Source organism: Onychomys torridus, chromosome 7 (assembly GCF_903995425.1).
Source record: "Onychomys torridus chromosome 7, mOncTor1.1, whole genome shotgun sequence".
NCBI classification, from domain to species: domain Eukaryota; kingdom Metazoa; phylum Chordata; class Mammalia; order Rodentia; family Cricetidae; genus Onychomys; species Onychomys torridus.
This window is the reverse complement of record NC_050449.1, coordinates 59,370,691-59,392,485: the sequence shown is the minus strand read 5'-3', so window position 1 is coordinate 59,392,485 and position 21,795 is coordinate 59,370,691. Positions and strand designations below refer to the sequence as shown.

The following is a 21,795-nucleotide window of genomic DNA, read 5'->3' as shown; positions in this document are numbered from 1 at the left end:
ACATGTGCACATACCCATACACAGACAAACATACAACCACATATGTATATAAATAACATAACTATATTTCAGAGGGAAGCAACCAATGCGTGTGTGGAGATTAGAGGACAACCTGCAGGAGTCAGTTCTCTCCTTACACTCCTTGATTGAACTCAGGTCATCAGGCCTAGTAGCAAAAGCCTTTATCCACTGAGCCATCTTGCCAATCCAGTAGCTTTTACTTGATAATGAACATATAAGTCTTTTTTTTTGTTTTGTTTTTGTTTTTTTGTTTTTGTTTTTTTGTTTTTCGAGACAGGGTTTCTCTGTAGCTTTGGAGGCTGTCCTGGAACTCACTTTGTAGACCAGGCTGGCCTCGAATTCACAGAGATCCACCTGCCTCTGCCTCCCAAGTGCTGAGATTAAAGGCGTGTGCCACCACTGCCCGGCGAGCATATAATTCTTAGATTTGTCTTGTGTGCCAGGAGTTGGTGATACTCTCCTTTAATCCCAGCACTCAGGAGGCAGTCGCAGGTAGAGCTGTATGTATTTCCGTCTCGCTAAAGCTACATAGTGAGATCCTGCCTTAAAACAAAACAACCCCCACCCCCAAAAAAAGAGAAGGGAAAAATATTTTCTTACATAATTATCCATCCATCAATAAATATTTTGGGTGCTGGTATAAGGCAGATACTTTGTGGATACTAAAGGAAACAAGGTAAATCAGGCCTAGGCTCTGCCCTCCGATACATGAGAGGTCACTAAAGAGTTGTGTTAATAATCAAAAAGTGAAGGTTGGTGTGTTTAGTGTTTTCTGTGGTGTTAGGATTAAACCCAGAGCCTCAAACATGCTGTACAAGCACTCTACCACTGAATATATGCCCTGCCCAAGATAACCTTTAAGAAGCCAAAGTTGCTGGGCATGGTAGTGCATGCCTATAATACCAGCACTCTTTAGCCTGAGGCAAGAGGATTGCAGAACTGCAAATTCAAGCCTGGGTTGCATTGTGAGACTTGAGAGTCGAGACAAGAACAAGGTGGTGAGGTAGATTACCTTTCAGGACTTGAAGGAGGGAGATATAATTTCTAGTAGGAAGAGATTCCACATCTTGTATTCACTTTGGAGAATGATAAAAAAAAAAACTATCACTCTGGTGGTGGCACATGCCTTTAATCCCAGCACTCGGGAGGCAGAGGCAGGTGGATCTCTGAGTTTGAGGCCAGCCTGGGCTACCAAGCGAGGTGCAGGAAAGGCGCAAAGCTACACAGAGAAACCCTGTCTCGAAAAACCAAAAAAAACCCAAAAACCAAAAAACAACAATAACAAAAAACTATCACTCTCAATCACCAAATATGTGCTATACTCATTATGTATGTGTATGTTATTTTCTAAACCTCACAACAATTTGGGGCAGGCATGATAGCATACACTTTTAATCCTAGCACGTGAGAGACAGGAATAGGTGGATCTCAGTAAGTTCAAGGCCAGCCTGGTTTACAAAGTGAGTCCTATGCTATCCAGGGATATAGAATAAGACCCTGTGTCAAAAATAAAACAAGATACTGGAGAAATGGCTCAGTGGTTAAGAGCACTGGCTTCTCTTCTTGAAGACTTGGGGTTAGTTCCCAGCACTACCACATGGTAGTGCACAGAGTCTGGAACTCCTGTTTCAGGGGATCCAACATCCTCTTTTGGCCTCTGTGGGTACTGCATGCAATCCTGCACAGACACACATGCAGGCAAAACAGCCATACACATAAAATAAAAGTAAACAAAACATTCCCAAACAAAGTATTATTACCCTTTTTTCAAAGATGTGGGAACTTAAAATTTCAAGTAACTTACATAATGTTGGCAAAAATGATGAAAAAAATTGAGGTTTCACTGTTGAAGTCTTCCTCCTTAGTTGGTAGAAAAGCATATTCCAAAATGAGAAGACGATGGAAGCAAAGGTGCAGGTGGGAAGTCGGGTCTGTGTGACTCATGTGGCAAGCCCAGCTGGTGGACAGTGTGAGCGAAGAGGAAGCTGCGAACAAGATTGGAAAGTAGGTTGTGGTCAGATGGTAGATAGCCCCGGATGACAGCACAGAGGAAAGATCTATTTGTCTAGTGAGCTGGGAAATGTGGAGGAGTGTTTTGAAAGCTTGTATGAAGCAATAAGGTGCTGAGAGCCCTGCCTGAGGAGAACTCACTGGCTGCAATGTGGAGGATGGATTGGAAGATGAAGGTGGGAAGACTTGCAGTCCAGGGTAGGGCTGTCTAAAGACCTAGTTCATGATAGATCCAGCAGAATTGGACTAGGGAGGCACAAGCGCAATAGACCTGGTGTTGGGAGAGTCAAACATTTCATGGGATAGGGTAATGTTACCTCTCACACACCAAGGCGTAGGGAACCTGAGCTGCTTGACCTAGAAGGACTTGTGGCCTCACTTTCTTACACTCTGTTCAAGTTGTTATCTTGGTTTGCCATCTAGTCTTCTGTGTTATCCAAATGACAAATATCTTCTCATACTTTATTACTCAGAATATTATATAACCAGTCAGGCGGTGGTGGCACATACCTTTAGTCCCAGCACTCGGGAGGCAGAGACAGGTGGCTCTCCGTGAGTTCAAGGCCAGCCTGGTCTACAGAGCAAGATCCAGGACAGGCACCAAAAGTACACAGAGAAACCCTGTCTCAAAAAACAAAAACAAAACAAACAACAACAAAAATATTATATAACCATATATTCAGTAAGCATTAATGAAGCGAAAAGAGGAAAGAAGTAACTATTAATTGTCATATGACAGGCACTGGGGATGAAGACTAAGGATCAGAGTTTTAGGATAATGTTCTATTTCCTCAGGATGGGGTGGGTTTTTTTTGTTTGTTTGTTTTTGTTTTGGTGGGGGCATGGTCTCATTTGGTCAGTTTGGCCTCAAACTTGCTATTTAGCCAATGCTGCCCATGAATTTCTTTCTTTTTTTTTTAAAAAAAGATTTTATTTATTAAGATTTTTGAAGATTTATTTTTTTATATGAGTGCTCCGTCTGCTTATACTCCTTTATTCCAGAAGAGGGCATCAGTTTACTACTGTAGATGGTTGTGAGCCACCATGTGGTTGCTGGGAATTGAACTCAGGACCTCTGGAAGAGCAGCCAGTGCTCTTAACCCCTCCAGCCTCCCCGTCCATGAATTTCTCATCCTCCTGTGTCCACCTTCAGATGTTGGGATTGTAGGCATTTGCTTCTATGCCTGGCCTTGCTGTGTTGCTCAGGCTAGTTCTGTGTTCGCCTCTGGAGTTTTGGGATTACCAGCCCATACTTCCATCCCTGGTTCTTCTAGTTGCTTTGAAGGAAAATGTAAATGAGAACTGCTTTTAAAATTGTCTTTTATTTATTCTTTAATAATTTCGTACACACATAAAACACGTCTTGATTGTAGCCACTACCAATACCTGCAGTGTTTAAACAAGAACATGTTTGCTTTCAGGATGTGCTACTTTAGACCTTCTGTACTTGTGGCCACCATCCTTACCAGATGCCTGTCTTCTGTTTGTCCTTACCTCAATCTTGGGGTCAGTTTTCAGCTAACTGGATTTCAGAGCCTGATTTCATAGATTACGTAGTTTCCCCTAAATTCTAAACCCAGAAAACCTACAGCAAATATATGTTCTTGTCAGTGAATTGTTTCTTGACTGTTTGCTTTTCCTGTTTGTTCTCAGGAGGCAGGTAAAAGATTTATAAGTCATGGGGCTACATCTGTGACTCAGTGGTAGAGTGCTTGACCAGGAGGCACAAGGCCCTGCTTCAGTCACCACACACACACACACACACACGTATAAAATTCACTTTGGCATTTGTTGGAAAGAGTGACATAATTAGGGAGTTATTGATCTTTTTAATACAAGGACTAAGTGGGGGCTTGCAGAGTTGAACAGAAACTTTTATTTGGCTCTAAATCAGTAGTAGTTGCCAGAAAGTACTAACCTTTTCCTCCCTGTTAGGAAAATGACAAAAGAAATGTCTTCTAAATGACTGGTGAGCAGTTTCCCCAGAGAGGAGAAGAAATAGCTGTTTGGCAGTTAATTACCTGTTACATTAGAGGGCTACGAAAGTTAGGAGGCATGAAAGAAAGGAAGGCCTGCCTCCACTGCCCCAGGCTGGAGCTGGCGATGGAAGTCTCTATAGCCCAAAACAAAAGCACCTGCCAGAGTCCTTGCCCCAATTTCCATGTCCCTTGGTTATGGAGCTCCTATTTCCTGGCCTCTTTATTATGCTCGGTCAGTGGCCTGTAGTCTAGCATCTTCACCAAACTGGATGTAACGTCACAGCTTATTCATTCATCTTCATTTCCCTTTTAATTTATCTTTGCTAAGTCTACTGTATTTTCATCTTTGGAAATCCCAGACCAAAGATACAAACCACTCTTTATTTTTTCTTCACAGTGCTGGGCACTAAATTAAGGGCATTGCACATCCTAAGAAATCACCTTTGAACTGTATCCCCAGCCCTGCTTTTACTTTCTACTTTGACACAGTCTCAGTAAGTGGCCCAGGCTCTCTCTGACCTCTGAACTTGGGCTTTCCTGCTTCAACCTCTCCAGTAGCTGGGATTAGAGGCCCACACAGCTGGAGCCAACTAAATACTCCTTAATGTGTAATGTGGTCATAGGATCCAGGTCCCAAGGACAAGGATTGTGTAATGAGATGTAAAGCTCATCCAGACAGACTTCTCTTTAGTGTCTGTGGTGATGTAAAGTAACCCCACACCCAGTGGATAGTCATTCTGTGTGCTGCTTTGGTCCTCATATCTCTTTCCTGTGAACACTTGGAAGTGTTCATTGACTACCTACTATATGCTGTGTCTGGTTTTAGCAGAAGGAGGCTCAGAGGACATCTGGTGTCTTCCTCTAACATCCTCCTTTTCTGAGACAGAATCTCCCTCTGCACTCAAAGCTTTCAATACTCAAGTTCTATTTCTTTCACAGCAAATGCTCTTAGCCACTGAGCCATCTCTCAGCCCCTGGGGTAGGAGGTGTTGCAGAAAATGTCTACCCATTTGAAGCTTTCTTCTTAGTAAAGGGAAACAAAAGTATGAATAATTTATATGTTATATGTGTTAAGTTCCATGAGAAAGAAAAGATAGGAAAGAGGGTTCAAAGTGATACATTTATAGTGTGATGGGTGCTATGATTTTACTTTGTTTAATTTATTTATTTTTGTTGATTATTGAACCAGAGCCTTGTGCATACTTGGCAAGCACTCTACCACTGACTTTTAAATAGTGGGGTCAGGAGAGATTTACATCAAAGTTGACATTTGAACAAAGTCCTGAGAGAAGAGCAAGATGAAGCCATGTAATGAGGCTTTAAAAACATTCTAGAAAGCCAGGTATGGCAGCAAACTCAGTTTCTGATACTGTGGGTCATAACCCCTCCTTGTGGGATTGTGAAAGTGGATGCGGTGTTGAGAGAAATTTAGCAATAATAAAAGACTTCTGTCTTATTTAGGGTTTCTATTGCTGTGAAGAGACACCATGACCACAGCAACTCTTATAAAGGAAAGCGTTTGGGAGTTCCTTACAATTTCAGAGGTTTAGTCCATTATCATCATGGCAGGAAGCATGGCAGCATGCAGGCAGACGTGGTGGTAGAGAAGGAGCTGAGAGTTCTACATCTTGACCAGCAGGCAATAGGAAGTGAACTGCCTACTATACAGCATAGCTTGAGCATAGGAGACCTCAAAGCCTGCCCCCACAGTGACACACTTCCTCCAACAAGGCCATACTTCCTCCAACAAAGCCATACTTCCTAATAGTGCACTCCCTGTGAGGACCATTTTCTTTTAAACCACCCTAGCTTCTGAACATGCAAATACCAATAATGAATTCAAAATCAAATGCCACTCCCTATGAGGACCATTTTCTTTCAATCTACCACAGCTTCTGAACATGCAAATACCGATAAATTAATTAAAAAATCAAGTGAATATAGCTGTTTCAGGCAGAATGCTATAAAATAACTTCCTTGTAGACTTGGTACACAGTTGGCATTGTGGTTGTTATAACACACAAGGCTAACAACCGATGTACCAATGTTGCCTGAATCTTTTTTTTTTTTTTTTTAATTTATTTATCTATTATGTATACAGTGTTCTGCCTACACACCAGAAGAGGGCACCAGATCTCATTACAGATGGTTGTGAGCCACCATGTGGTTACTGGGAATTGAACTCAGGACCTCTGGAAGAGCAGCCAGTGCTCTTAACCTCTGAGCCATCTCTCCAGCCCTGCCTGAATCTTCTTGACTAAGACTGCAGACTGCTGAATTGCAGTTATTTCTACTATACATACAAAGTTTTCTTCTGTTACAGAAAGACTTTAATTGTGGAAATTAAAAACTTTTAGTATTTCCCTAGCATCATTCCTCAGCATGTAAATAAGAAATTAGTATATCTTTGGATTGGATTATATTAGAATGTTGATTCTTGGGCGGTGGTGGCGCACGCCTTTAATCCCAGCACTCGGGAGGCAGAGCCAGGCGGATCTCTGAGTTCGAGGCCAGCCTGGGCTACCAAGTGAGTTCCAGGAAAGACGCAAAGCTACACAGAGAAACCCTGTCTCAAAAAACAAAAACAAAAACAAAAAAAATTTAGAATGTTGATTCTTAAAAGTGCTTGTTTGAGTTGCTGTCTTGAGTTTCATAGAATATTTAGATAATTTTTAAAAAAAATTTGTTTATTTTTTTCCATTTTTGTTTGTTTTTTGAGACAAGGTTTCTCTGTGTAGCCTTGGCTGTCCTAGAACTCACAGAGATCTGGCTGCCTCTGCCTCCTAAGTGCTGGGATTAAAGGTGTGCATCACCACTTCCAGGCTTTTTAATTTATGTGTATGTGTGTAGGTCTGTTTGAGTATATGTCACGTTTGTGCAGGTGCCTACAGAGGTCAGAAGAGGGGCATCAGATGCCCTGGAGGAGCTGGAGTTGCATGCAGTTGTGAGCTGCCCAGTGTGGCTGCTGTGAGCCAATCTCAGGTCCTATGGGAGAGCAGCAGGCTCTTACCCACTGAGCCATCTGTTCAGCTCCTCAGAACAACTGTTGAGTCGGGCAGGGGAGTTAGCTAAGTGGTTAAAACACTTGCTTTATAAGCATGCAGACCTGAGTTTGCTCTCGGGCACCTTCATAGAAATCAAGCATAGTGGTCGATGCCTGTAACCTCAGCACTGCAGAGCTGTGACAGGGAATTGTGAGTTCAAGGCCAGAGCCTTGTGAGACAAAGTGAAGTGCTGGACATATTTTGTAGAGTATATATATGTATGTATGTGTATGTATGTGTACATATGTATGTATATGTGTATGTATGTATATATGTGTGTAGATATATGTATATATATGTATATATATATGTATATGTATGGGTTTTTTGTCAGAGTTGAGGACTGAACCCAGGGCCTTGTGCTTGCTAGGCAAGCATTCTACCATTGAGCTAAACCCTCAGCCCATAGATTATATTTTGTAGCTATAGTTACAGGATTTTCCAATGACTTGGCCTGATAAATGGAGAGATGGATGGAATCACCTTTTTTTTTTTCTTTTTTTTCTTGAGTTTCAACTATGTAGCCCAAACTGACCTCAAATTTGTGAAACTCTCACTTCAGGCCAACAAGTACAGCAGACAAGCATCAAACCTGGAAAAGAAACTCACCCTAATTTTTCAAAAAGGTTTTATGTGTGTGTGTGTGTGTGTGTGTGTGTGTGTGTGTGTGTGTGTGTGTGTGTGTGTTTGCTTATGCCTACAGGGGCCCAGAGGCCAGAAGAGGGAGTCAGATGCCCTGGAGCTGGAGTTACAGGAGGTTGAGCTGCTGGGAACTAGATTCTCGTCCTCTGAAAGAGCAGGAAGTGCTCTTAACCCCTATCCCAGCTCTCTAGCCCCTAACTTTAACTTTTAAAAATTTTATTTCATTATGGTAAGCCTTCTATAAGATACTTTTCCATTTTAAGCATATTTAAGTGTTACAGTACCATGACATCAACCATACTCATAACAGTGTTTAGTCTCTGTCACAACCCGTCTCCAGAACTTTCCTATTATCCTAACCACAAACTCTGTACCTATTCATTAACTACTCTTTCCTCCCCCATATCAGTCCTTGATTACCTCTATTTTACTTATTTTCATTTTTTAAAAGATTTATTTATTTATTATGTATACAGCACATATCCCTGCAGTCCAGAAGAGGGCACCAGATCACATTATAGATGGTTGTGAGCCACCACGTGGTTACTGGGAATTGAACTCAGGACCTCTGGAAGAGCAGTCGGTGCTCTTAACCTCTGAACCATCTCTCCAGCCCACTTATTTTCATTTTAAAAATTATTTCTTTTTTAATTTTATATGTATGTGTATGCATGAGTGTATGTATGTGTACCACATATGTACAGGAGCCCACATCTAAAACAGTGTGTTAGATCCCCTGGAACTGGAGTTACAGGTATTTGTAGGCTGTCTTGTGGGTGCTGGGAACCACACCTGGGTCCTGTCTTTCCAGGCACTCCTCCCCTCCCCTTCCTTCCTCCTCTTTTTTTCTGTTCCCTTCCCCTCCTCTTTCCTTTCCTTCTACCATGTGTGCTTGCATATGCACAAGCATGTAGGTCATGGTGCATGTGTGGAGGTCAGAGGACATCTAGTACCTTTCTTACTCCTTTTTTCTTCTTTTGTTGAGATAGCCTGTGTACTGGAACTATCTATGTAAATTCAATAGGCCTAGAACTCATAAAGATCCGTCTGCCTCTGCCTCAAATGCTGGAATTAAAGGCTTGAGCCCCCACACCCAGCTTCGTCTACCTTTGCGTGTGGGCTTAATAAGTGCTTTTACTCTCAGCCTTATAAGTGTCCCTATTATACTTTGTATCCATGTGAATTGGCCTCTTCTACATACCTTATTTAAGTAGAATCATGCAGAATTTGTCGTTTTGTGTCTTGCTTATTTCATTTATACTGTGTTTCCATGGTTGGCCCATGTTGTAGATTGTTTCAGAATTTTCTTCCTTTCTTAGACTGAAAAATACTCTGTTGTAGGTAGTAGAGTCTTCATATTGTTTATTCAGCTGTTACTGGGTTGTTAGATAATGTTGCTTTGAACATTAGTGTACAAATACCTGTGTGAGATTCCTTTCATTTCTTTTCTGGCTACTGGGGATAACAATAATTCTCTGCTGAACCTTTTGAGGAGCCTCCAAACTATTTTCCACTGTGGCTGTACCACTTTCCATTTACACCAGCACTGCAGAAGTTTCTAGCGTCGTCATAACCTTTCCTGCCATCTGTCTCATGCTTTTGTCACATGTAGCCATCTTAGTGTGTACCAAATGGTGTCTCAGGTTTTTTTGTTTTTTGGGGGGTTTTGTGTGTATGTGTGATGTTATATATATATATATTCCTTAAGTTTTTTGTGTGTGTGTTTGTGTGTGTGCGCGCATGCATGTGGTGGGGCATACATTATAATGCATGCATGGAGGTCAGAGAACAACTTGTAGGAGTCAGTCCTCTCCTAGTATGTGAGTGTTAAAGATCAAACTCAGGGCATTCAGTGTGGTGGTATTGTATTCCCCGAAATATTGTGTGTTCCCCAAAATAAACTTATCTGGGGTCAGAGAACAGAACGGCCACAATATTAAACATGAGGATAGGCAGTGGTAGCACACACCTTTAGTCCTAGCATTCCAGAGACAGAAATACCTCTGGATCTCTGAGTTCAAGGCCACATTAGAAACAGCCAGGCATGGTGACACACACCTTTAATCCCAGAAATCCAGCCTTTAATCCCAGGGAGTGATGGCAGAGAACAGAAAGATATATAAGGCATGAAAACCAGGCACAGAGCTAGTTAAGCATTTGCTGGTTAAGCTTTTAGGTTTTGGAGCAGTAGTTCAGCTGAGAGCTATTGGGATGAGGACACAGAAGCTTGCAGTCTGAGGAAACAAGACCAGCTGAGGAACTGGCGAGGTGAGGAAACTGTGGCTTGTTCTGTGTCTCTGATCTTCCAGCATTCATCCCAATACCCGACTCAGGTTTGATTTTATTAATAAGAACTTCTAACCATTCTGCTACATCTGGCGCCCAACATGGGGCACCAAATGTAGACATAACAGTCTTGTTAAATAAGAAACGCAGATCCAATTGCAGAGTTAAAAGCCAAGAGGTCAGAGCAATAGCTGAGAGCTGAAAACCTTGCCCTTCACTGCTTCTGCTATCTTTCCTCTCCGCCAGAGACCTACTTCTGTGTTTTTTTCTTTTTTATAGACTTTCTGTTCTGCTTTTTCGTTGGTTGTAAACCCAACCACATGACCTCCTCGTCACTGCCTGTCTGTACAGACCTCCAGGTCCTCTATGGTTGGTATTGAGATTAAAGGCGTGTGTTGCCATGCTGGCTGTATCCTTGAACACACAGAGATCCTGCCTAGCTCTGCCTCCCAAGTGCTGGGATTAAAGGTGTGCACCACCACCGCCCAGCTTCTGCTATAGCTTGCTCTGACCCCAAGGCAACTTTATTAATATACAAATAAAATCACATTTTACAAATAAAGTATCACCACATTTTCGGCTTAGCAGTAAGTGTCTTTCCCTGTTGAGCAGTCTTCCTTGTGGTTTTGATTTGCATTTCCAGGACCTTGGAAAATCTTTACAGACTATAAATGGAGGGAAAGATCTCTGCTACTCTGCAGCACTTTAAGGCTGGAAGATGAGAAACAGCCAGTAAAATAGGAAAACTGGGAGAAAACGATACCCTGGAAGTTAAGTGGGGACCATGTTCAAGACAGGAATAGAAACTTCTCTCAGGTAGAGATATAGTCCAGTGTTGGAGTATTTGCTTACTATATGGGAGTCTTTGGGTTTGATCCTTAATACCATAAAGATGTATGTGCTAAATAAATGAGCTATCCAGATGTGGTAGCACATCCCTAATTTAATCCCAGCATTTATTTGAGAGGCAGAGGCAGTCTGTTAAATTCTCTAAGATAGTATAATTTTTTTTTTTTTCCTGAGATAAGGTTTCTCTGATAGCTCTGGCTATCCTAGAACTCGCTCTGTAGACCAAGCTGGCCTCAAACTCAGGGATCTACCTGCTTCTGCCTCCTGAGTGCTGGGATCAAAGGCATGAGCTACAACTGCCTGATCCACGATAGTATAATTAAGACGAAAACCAAGAACTGATCATTTAAGTTAGCAACATGGAAGTCAGCAGTGACCGTTACAGAAATAATTGCATAGTTGATTAAGAATAGCTGGCTATTGTAGTACACACCTTTAATCCTAGTACTCACAGAAGCAGACAGACCTTTGGAGGCCAGCCTGGTCTACATAGTGAGTTCCAGGACAGCCAGGGCTATGTAGAGAGAACCCTGTCTCAAAAACTGAAATAGGGGACAGGCCCACTACTGGTTATGCTTTCTCAGGATTTGTTTGGCTGGGGCCTGCCAGGTGAGCAGAGTGTGGCTGCCTTGCTGCTGCCCCTTGCTGATGTTTCTGGAGGCACTAAGCCAAAGAGCCCGTTGGCTGGAATGGGATAGGGAGCGTCCCATATCAACCAGGCTGGCGTGGGTCTACTCTATGCCCTGCCTGATGTGTGTGTGGGTGTTGCTCCTGAACAGGACCTATCTGCTGGGGCTGAGGTAGCGGCGGCTGGAGACCCGGAGCCCTCAGGGGTGGCATGGGTCTCCCTGTTTACACTTAGATGATAGAGATTCATGTATGGGTCCTGTGTGCCTCTGCCCAGCCCACCTGATGTTTACGTGTGTATGTAGAGCCTGCCGTTTGTCTGGTTGAGGTGCCTGCCAGCCCAGCCCGTTGGCTGCTCCCCCTGCTAAGTACAGGCCAGGGAAGTGGTTCAGTGGGTAGAGGCTTGTGGCACGGTCATGATCGCCTGAGTTCCATCACCACATAAAAAGTCAGACGTGTCAGCTGACACCTACAGTCACAGCTCTGGCTTTGCCATGCAAGGGGAGAAGAGTGAAACCTATGAGCGAGATACAAGAGAGACCCTGGCCCTGAAACAAGGTGGGAGACAAGAACCAGCTCACATGAGTTTGTCTCTTGGCCCGCACATACTGGTTCTCTTCTTCAGCCCCTCTTCAGTCTTTTTGAGAGGTAGTTGCCCTCAGAACCTGGAGCTCATTGATTGAACTGGGCGGGTTGGCCAGTGAGCTGAATGGATCTTTTTTTGGGGGGCCCTCCACCCAGCCCCCAAATAAATTACTCACGGAGGCTTATTCTTAATTATGAATGCCCGGCCTTAGCTTGGCTTAGTTTTTAGTCATCTTTCCTTAATTTAAATTATTCCGACTACCTTTTACCTCTGGGCTTTTCCTTTTCTCTAACTTCTGTAAATCTTACTCTTACTCCGTGGCTTGCTGTGTGTGTAGCTAGGTGGTTAGCCCCTGGAGTCCTCCTCCTCTGACGGCTACATCTTAGACCTCCTTCCATTTTTCTCCTTCTCTATGTACTCTCTGCCTGCCAGCCCTACCTGTCTTTTCTCCTGCTTTGCTATTGACCAGTTCTTTATTAGACCATCAGCTGTTTTAGACAGGCACAGTAACACAGCTTTACAGAGTTAATGCCACATGAACAAAAGTAACACACCTTAAAATATTCTACTACATGGGCGGTGGTGGCGCACGCCTTTAATCCCAGCACTCGGGAGGTAGAGGCAGGAGGATCTCTGTGAGTTTGAGGCCAACCTGGTCTACAGAGTGAGGTCCAGGAAAGGCGCAAAGCTACACAGAGAAACCCTGTCTCAAAAAAAAAAAAAAAAAATTCTGCTATAGATCTCCACTCGCCTCAGTGTGCCTACTGATCCACCCTCCCAGCTCCTCTACTGTGAATATTTCATTTTTTGATGAATATGACTTTTGTGACTGATACTTGATATTAAGTTCACATTTTATCAGGATACATGCCACATCTGCCTCACTGAAGGCCATGGTGTATGGGGAGGACCAAACATTTGGAAAATTCTTTCTGATTTTCTCACAGTATCACTTACACCCTGGATAGTGTGGTCAGTAAAGAAATTTCAGTATTTATGCTTCCACCAGTTATAGACACAGTGGAATTTTCTGTGAAACTGCTGTCTGATTTGGACTGTTAAGGTTTATCTTTCTTTGTTTAGACAGAGTCTCATTATATAGCCCTGGCTGGCCTAGAGCTCACTATGTCGACCATGTTGGCCTCAAACTCACAGAGACCAGCCTGGCTATGCCTTCTAAGTGCTGGGATTAAAGATGTGTGCCAACATGCCTGGCTTCCCCAACCCTGTTTTTTGTTGGTTGGTTTGTTTATTGTCATTGTTTGGTTTTTTTTTGACACAGAGTCTTGTGTAGCATAGACTGGTCTCAAACAAACTATGTAGCTATGGCTGACCCTTAACACCTCTTCCTCTTACTTCCATTAACCAAGTGTTGGGACTATAGGCATGAACCACCATGCCCAGCAACACTCTTAGATCTAGACCTTTAGATTCTGAGAGGATAGATCTTAGTGAGTAAGAGTAGAAAATAGGGCCTGGCAGTGGTGGCGCACACCTTTAATCCCAGCACTCAGGAGGCAGAGGCAGGCGGATCTCTGTAAGTTCGAGGCTAGCCTCAGCTACAGAGTGAGATCCAGGAAAGGCTCCAAAGCTACACAGAGAAACCCTGTCTCTAAAAACAAGCAAACAAACAAGAGTAGAAAATAATATTCTATTTTTGATAGTAGTTACTGGGAAAAGATCTTCTTTGGTAATTAAATCTGATCCAGATGCCTATCAGTCATTTATCAAACATATTATAGGTTAGACATCCTAAGATAAGAAACAATGAAATATCAGATTGTTTGGGGATTGCTAGAGAACATTTCTGCTGATCTATAATGGTTACCTAACCTGTCCTTATGTAGCTAGCATAGTCTTTGGGTTCCGTGTCTGCATTTGCAAAATAACAAAAAAGAAACCAAGAAAGAAACTCTTGAGTATTCATGTAAATTTGTGTTGTGATATGACTTCAGAATCGTTCTATCGATTACCATTCTCCTTAAGCAGTTATGGAATATATACAGCTGAACAGCCTTTGTCATACCCTTGATAATGAATCATCTTCCTTCCTCTGTGAGAAGATGGTTGTGTGTACTGTTTCGGACAGAATTTCCTTAATTCTTCCAGGACATCCATTGAGTTGAACCTAAGGTGCTACCCAGTATTCCATGAGAGCTGAGACTCTCATAACTGCCTTTGTTAAAAGAGTGGTTAGTTCTCATCCTCCTGGAGAAATGTCAGACATCCTTTGTTTAGGAAGCTGATTCCACTATAAAAAGCCAGAGATGGTAGGCAATAGACTGTGTAATACCGTGTTAAAACCTCAGAAAGCTGGAGTTCTGTTATTGTTGAGTATAGCCCCCCTCCTGGTCTGTCATCAGGATTGAGGTAAAATCTGGACTGTTCCTTGATCTCCTTAAAATGATAAATTTGTCCCAACTATCCTGAATTTTTTTTTATCTTTCAGTTCTCGGACATCAGTCAAGAATCTGATTCTCCATTTGTTTTCATCTGCAAAAATCCCCAGGAAATGGTTGTGAAGTTTCCTATTAAAGGAAATCCTAAAATCTGTAAGTCACCATCTTTGATGATCTCATTTTCTCTTGCATCTTACTTGTCTAAATTTTTTTTTTTTTTTTTTTTTTTTTTTTGCCAGAGCTGAGGACCGAACCCAGGGCCTTGTGCTTGCTAGGCAAGTGCTCTACCACTGAGCTAAATCCCCAACCCCATTACTTGTCTAAATTTCAAAACACTGCTGTAGTCAGCTTTGTTGTCAGGTGCTAGCTCACAAATAACGACACGGAGACTTCTCAATTATGAAAGCTTTTACCATTAGCTTAGGCTGGTCCCACTAGCTCTTATAACTTAAATTAACCCATTTATATTAATCTATGTTCTGCCATGTGGCATTCATTACCTCATCTTCATATTGCCCATTTCCTTCCTCTGTGTCTGGTTGGCAACTTCTCCTTTCCTCTTCCTAGAGTCCTCTCTGTCCCCCGAAGTTCCACCTGACCTCTTCCTGTATAGCTGTTAGCCATTCATCTCTTTATTACATTGGTCACAATGACACATCTTCATGCAGTGTAAAGAAATATTTCACAACACACTGTTCTTCTGTGTCTGGTGTCATCCTTAGCATTGGAAGATAATTATGTTTATCAACATTAATGTTAGATTTATTATAGTTTAGCTTTTCCAAAGTGTACCTTGGTGTACAGTTATTGGCATGATAGTGAGTTGCTCTAAACTTTTCATCTAGGATTCTATTCCATTAAATATTATTTATTGCTGAGCATGGTCACATATGCCTGTAATCCCAGCACTCGGAAGGCAGAGTCAGGCAGATCTCTATGAGTTCAAGGTCAGTCTTGTTTACATAGCTAGTTCAGGACAGCCAGGGTTGTTACACAGAGAAACCCTATTTTAAAAAACCAGAAGAATTAAAATTAAAGGAGCTGGAGAGATGGATTAGTGAGTGGTTAAGAGCACTGGAAGTGCCAGGCGATGGTAGCGCATGCCTTTAATCTCAGCACTGGGAGGCAGAGGCAGGTGGATCTCTGTGAGTTCGAGGCCAGCCTGGTCTACAGAGTGAATTCCAGGACAGACAGGGATACACAGAAAAACCCTGTCTCAAAAAACAAAAATTGGCTGGGCGGTGGTGGCGCACGCCTTTAATCCCTGGACTCAGGAGGCAGAAGCAGGTGGATCTTTGTGAGTTCCAGGCCAGCCTGGTCTACCAAGTGAGTTCCAGGAAAGGCGCAAAGCTACACAGAGAAACCCTGTCTCAAAAAAACAAAACAAACAAACAAAAAAAATTGATGAATGAGTGATATTACAAGTCGATAACCTCAGCATTTGGGAGGCTGTGGCAGGAGATGGTAAGTTTGAAGATAGCTGTACTTTATAATATATTGTCTCAAAACAAAACACCATAAAAATGGCTGATTGCTAGCTGGGTGTGTTATAGTGCATATCAATAATCCCAACACTAGGGAGGTAGAAGGTTGAGGATCAGAAGTTCATGATTATCACACTACATAGAGATTTCCAGGGTAACCTATGCTGTACAATGAAAGCCTGTCTAAAAAAAAAAAAAAAAAAGCCAGGAAGGCTCCTGAGGTTTGTGAGCTCCTGTCTCAAAAAAGTTAATTTTATTTATTTAAGATTTATTTTTATTTTGTGTGCATTGGTGTCTTGCCTTGTCTGTATGAGGGTGTTGGAGCCCTTGGAACTGGAATTACAGACAGTTGTGAGTTGGGAATTGAACCTGGGTTCTGGAAGAGCAGCCAGTGCTCTTAACCACCGAGCCCTCTCTCCAGCCCCAAACTGTCTTAGGAAACACATGAAAACCTCTGAGGGCTGTCGGAATCACGATGTAACACTTTTCCCCTTGTGACTTCTTCCCCACTTGTTGCACATGACTTGATATGTTTTGTTTGGTTTTGTTTTGAGACAGTCTCTCTATGTCTCCCAGACGGGCATAGAATTCACAGCAATTCTCCTGCCTCACCCTCTTAAGTGTTGAAATTACAGATGTGTATCTCCACACTTAGTGATTTTATTCTTCTAGGCTCTGTGATAGAGGATGTGGTTAAACACTGAAATGCTTTAGCTATTAAATGAAAAAATACTGGGGAAATGCAGAAAACTAAAGATTATCTCTACTCTGTGAAAGAAGGATATTGTACCTTCACTATATTGGCCCATAGCCAGTCTCATAGCCCAGGCTGTCACTAAACTTAAACTTACTGGGTAGCTAAGAATGATCCTGAACTCCAACCCTCCTGCCTCTACTTTCAAAATGCAAAAATTATACCATGATGCCCAGCTTAGAGTCCACATGTTAAAAAGACTAGCTCCAGACCACAGTGGTGGTTCAACTGGTAAGGATGTTTGAGCTGGGCAGTGGTGGCACATGCCTTTAATCCCAGCACTCAGGAGGCAGAGGCAGGTAGATCTCTGTGAGTTCCAGGACAGCTAGGACTGTTTCATAGAGAAACCCTATCTTGAACCCTCCCCTCAAAAAACAACAACAACAACAACAACAACAACAACAACCTATATTTGATCTCCATATGGAAGAAGCAAAGAATCTAGTCCTGCAAATGTTCCCTGACAATGTGTATAAAGTGTTACATGGGCGTGCATGCTCCATATAAACACAATACATATATGCATACATATGTACATACATACATATAATGTAAAATAAAAGATAAGGCTTAAGGTTGCCATACTGCCCCTTCCTGTAAGAATCTTGAATTTTTGCTTTATTACCCTAGTTGGCTAAAGAGTTTCTGCTCTTAAGAGTCATTTTGTTAGATATTACAGATATGCAAGGTCCTGGATTGTTAAGAGTTCACGGATTGCTGATACTAGTCTAGCTTTCTTAAGCAGCTCAGTTGACAAAAGGATTTTTGATTCCTAGAAATGGCCTAGAAATCCTTGTTCCCTGACATCTGGATTTTTAGTTGTGTTAACCTTTCTCCTTTGAGATAGAATATTTCATTGAACCTGGAGCTTGCCATCTTGGCTAAACCAGTTGGCCAGTGATTCCCTGGCATCCACCTATCTCAGCTCCCCAGCACTGGGATTACAGATGCATGCCACCATGCCAGCTTTTTACATGGATGCTGGGGATCTGATCTCAGGTCCTCATGTTTGCACAGCAAGCATTCTTACCCACTGAGCATCTCCTCAGCTATTATCTGTGGGTTTCAATCCATAGACTCTGCCAACCAAAAATTGAAAATAATTTGGGGAAAACATTGGTTCTATACAACAAACATATGCTGTTTTCCCCCTTGTCATTATTTCCTAAGCAATAAAGTATAACAATTCTTTCCAGTTAAGTTGGCACATATGTATAATCCTAGTACTTAGGACATGGAGGTAGAAGGTTCTTCAGAAATTTAGGCACATCTTCAGCGGCATAGCAAGTTGGAGACCAGATTTATCTATGTGAGAGATTTTCTCAAAACAAAAACCAGGGCTGAGAGATGGTTCATAGCTCTATTCTTTTTTTGTTTTGTGAGACAGGGTTTCTCTCCCTGGCTGTCCTAGAACTCAGGTCTGTAGACCAGGCTGGCCTTGAACTCAGGCCACCTGCCTCTACCTCCTGAGTGTTGGGATTAAAGTTATGCACCATCACCACTTGGCTGAGTTAAGAGCTCTTGCTGCTTTTCAGGGGACAGAGATTCCATTTCTAGCACCCACATGGCAGCTCAAAACTGTCTGTCACTCCAGGGGATCTGATACTTTGTGCTGGACTTTGTGGGCAAAAACACATAAAATAAAAGTAGATCTTTAAAAAAAAAAAAAGCTGGGCAGTGGTGGCTCATGTCTTTATTCACAGCACTCAGGAGACAGAGGCAGGCAGATTTCTGTGAGTTCAAAGCCAGCCTGGTCTACAGTTCCAGGATAGCAGGGACTATGCAGAGAAACCCTGTCTCAAATTCTGCTCCCCCCAATCAAAACAAAATTATTCACAAAGCATTTACATAGTATTAAGTATGACAACCTATAGAGAATTTAAATTATACAGGAAGATGGAGAATGTATGCAAGCCTCATACTTTTTTTTGTTTGTTTGTTTTTCGAGACAGGGTTTCTCTGGGTAGCTTTGCACCTTTCCTGGAACTCACTTGGTAGCCCGGGCTGGCCACCACTGCCCGGCCAAAGATTTCTTTTTTCTTTTTCTTTTTTTTTTTTTTTTAAAGATTTATTTATTTATTATGTATACAGATGAGGGCGCCAGATCTCATTACAGATGGTTGTGAGCCACCATGTGGGTGCTGGGAATTGAACTCAGGACCTCTGGAAGAGCAGTCAGTGCTCTTAACCTCTGAGCCACCTCTCCAGCCCCATGTTAGCTATAATCTTAACTCTATGAGTTAGTAGATTTTCCCCCCTGCTTTTGATTTTACAGTTGAGTAAACAGGTTTACGGAAGTTGTAAGGATTTGGGTTGTTATTTGCTTGTTTGTTTATTTTTAAGCCTACAGCACTAGACCAAGTGGTCTCCCATTCAGGTACTAACCATTCCTGACCCTGCTTAGCTTCCAAGATCAGACAAGATTGGGCATGTTCAGTATGGTATGGCCATAGACGGCTTGGGATGTTTTTTGTTTGTTTGTTTGTTTTTGTTGTTTGTTTGTTTTGAGATAGGGTCTCTGGGGTCTTACTGTGTGGTCTAGTTTGACCTCCGATGCACTGTGTAACCTAGACTGACTTTGAACTCAAGGCCGCCGTGCCTCACCCTCTTGAGAGTTAGGATTGTAGGTGTGAGACAGCACCTACAAATTGTATTTTATTCATGTTTCTGATTGTTCTTCTATTACTTGTACGTTATCAGATTGTCTCAGGGACAGATTTCCAATTTTTATTTTATTTTCAGTACACAGTATCATGGCACTGAAAAGGATCTTCTTCTTTCAGTTGAAAAAGGTTGAGGATAGAAATGACATCTTAAAAGAAAAAAAAAGGAAAAAAAAGAAAGAAAGGAAAAAATATAAAAGAAAAAAAAAAAGGAAAGAAAGAAATGACGTCTTGCTGGGCGGTGGTGGCGCACGCCTGTAATCCCAGCACTCGGGAGGCAGAGGCAGATGGATCTCTGTGAGTTCAAGGCCAGCCTGGTCTCCAAAGCGAGTTCCAGGAAAGGCGCAAAGCTACACAGAGAAACCCTGTCTTGAAAAAAACCAAAGAAAAAAACAAAACAAAAAAAAAAAAAAAAGAGAGAGAGAAAAGAAATGACATCTTAATTGGACAAGTGAGGCCCCTGAAGTCCAGAAAGGCTGAATGACTTGTCCGGTCTCTACAGGTGTTGACTAGGATCTAGTGCGGATCGCTCAGCAAGTGAAAGGACACCATCTGAGTGGCAGTGTGTCCAGGGGGTGCCCACAGTATACCAAGGCCGCCTTGTGTCCAGGACTCTGTACTTTATATTTTTAGTGCTAAATCCGAAACGAAGTAATTTTTATTCTTAGCATTATCACCAGCATCACCATTGATTTAAATGAGGCTTTCGGTGGGAGAAAAGAAATTTGTAAGCTTTTTTCGAAGACCAGACAAACAGGAACTCTAAATTTTTCTTCATGAAATAGATGCTTTCCAAGGCTGCTAGCACTGCACTAAGCTATATTTGGTAGATGGAGGAGTCACTTCAAAGATCACATCACCGAAGGATTCCTCATTTGGATCACTTGAGACACGAGAGGGCTTTGTTTTGTTTGTTTATTTTTTGAAGCAGAGGCATGCTATGTAGCTGACTGGCCAAGAACTTGCTGTGTAGACCAGCCTGGTCTGGAATATGCAGGATCCTCCTGCCTCCGCCTCCAGAGTACAGATTATAGCAAAAACCATGACCCTTGGTAGTTCTGCTTGTTTTCTAAGTTTAACACTCAGAAGAGCCATATAATCTCTGACCTTTACCCCTCTTAACTGGTGATAGGGACCCTTTGTCAGGAAAGCATTTATGTGGGTTCTACTCCACTGTTGCAGGTCACTCCCCCTGTTAAGTATGAGGCAGCAAAAGGGGGAGCTGAACCGCTTTTCCCACTGTGAGGGAGGGGCATCCTTTGTACTCAGCTGGTTAACAGGTCAGTGCAATGGTTTCCCACTGTGTGAAGGGCATTTCTTTGTGGCATGTCCCTTTCCATCTTCTTCTCTTGTTTTCATCTCTGCTTATCTACATGTCTGTATTCTTTAAAAAAAAAGTCTTTCTTAGTGTCAGACACCCTAAAGTACAAAATTAGAAATATTATTTAGATAAATATTCCTCTCTCTCTCTCTCTCTCTCTCTCTCTCTCTCTCTCTCTCTCTGTCTCTCTCTCTGTCTCTGTGTGTGTGTGTGTGTGTGTGTGTGTGTGTGTGTGTGTGTGTGTGTGTGTGTGTACAGCATTCCCACTGCTTTCTTCTTAGAAAATAAAACTCTGAAGTTTGGAAGTGTCCAGCATCCTGAAGCAAAATAATTGAATGTGACAGGAACACAGTAACCAGAAGACCTTGGAGGCCAGGAAAGATTTGCAATGCAAATATAAAAATAAATAATGAGTGAGACTTCTTTTTTCTCCTACAGGGAAACTGGATCCCAAGATCCATCAAGGAGCAAAGAAGGGGTTAATGAAGCAGAGGAAAGCTGTCTGACCCAGGACAAAGGGACCATACAGCATAGTGGAGTCTCGGGACTAAACTGTTACCCACTGAAGGCTTGATGCGACACTAGGCTTCAGTCTCTGAGGATTTAAACTTAACCAAATCTGTATATTTTTCTTACAAGGTGGGATTCTTTATGTAGTGGGCCAAACATCTTTGAATACATTATTTATAAAAACTCATTTTAAAAATTCTAGGCCTTTGACATTTTTCTCAGAAACAAATTCAAAAGAGAAAGGAACAAAATGGAAATTATTTTCCTTTGTGAGATTTGTATTTGTAGTTAGGGAAGTCTTAATCTAGGTTAACAATTTTACAAGAGACTCTTAAATTCAAAAGTTTTTCCTCAAAATAATAGAATAGGAAATATTAGGATGTTTGAGGAATCTTTGATATAAGCCTGTGGTGATGTGAAATGTTCTTACAAATGTTCTACAGTTGACATGTTGAGACTGTGACCCATGCTTTCCTGGAGCTGAGAGCAGCCCTCCAGCCAAAGCCCCTTCAGTGCTGTATCTACAGACCAAAGCCACCGTGCCCATGCCCAGCTTCTAATCCACATCTCTCCGAGTGAAAAGCTAGAATCACCATTATTAGCAGATCTTTGTTTTGGAA

The 21,795-nt window shown here is 42.2% G+C and overlaps 1 protein-coding gene across 1 annotated transcript in view; it reads left to right on the top strand.

Moving 5' to 3' along the window:
- Trip4 (thyroid hormone receptor interactor 4) overlaps positions 1–21,376 on the top strand; it is a 62,302-nt gene extending 40,926 nt beyond the window's left edge. Inside the window, exons 12-13 of the mRNA XM_036194058.1 lie at positions 14,494–14,596; positions 21,104–21,376. Coding sequence (XP_036049951.1) covers positions 14,494–14,596; positions 21,104–21,171 — 171 coding nt within the window. The 3' untranslated portion in view covers positions 21,172–21,376. The remainder of the gene's footprint in view (positions 1–14,493; positions 14,597–21,103) is intronic.
- Positions 21,377–21,795: the final 419 nt, after the last annotated feature.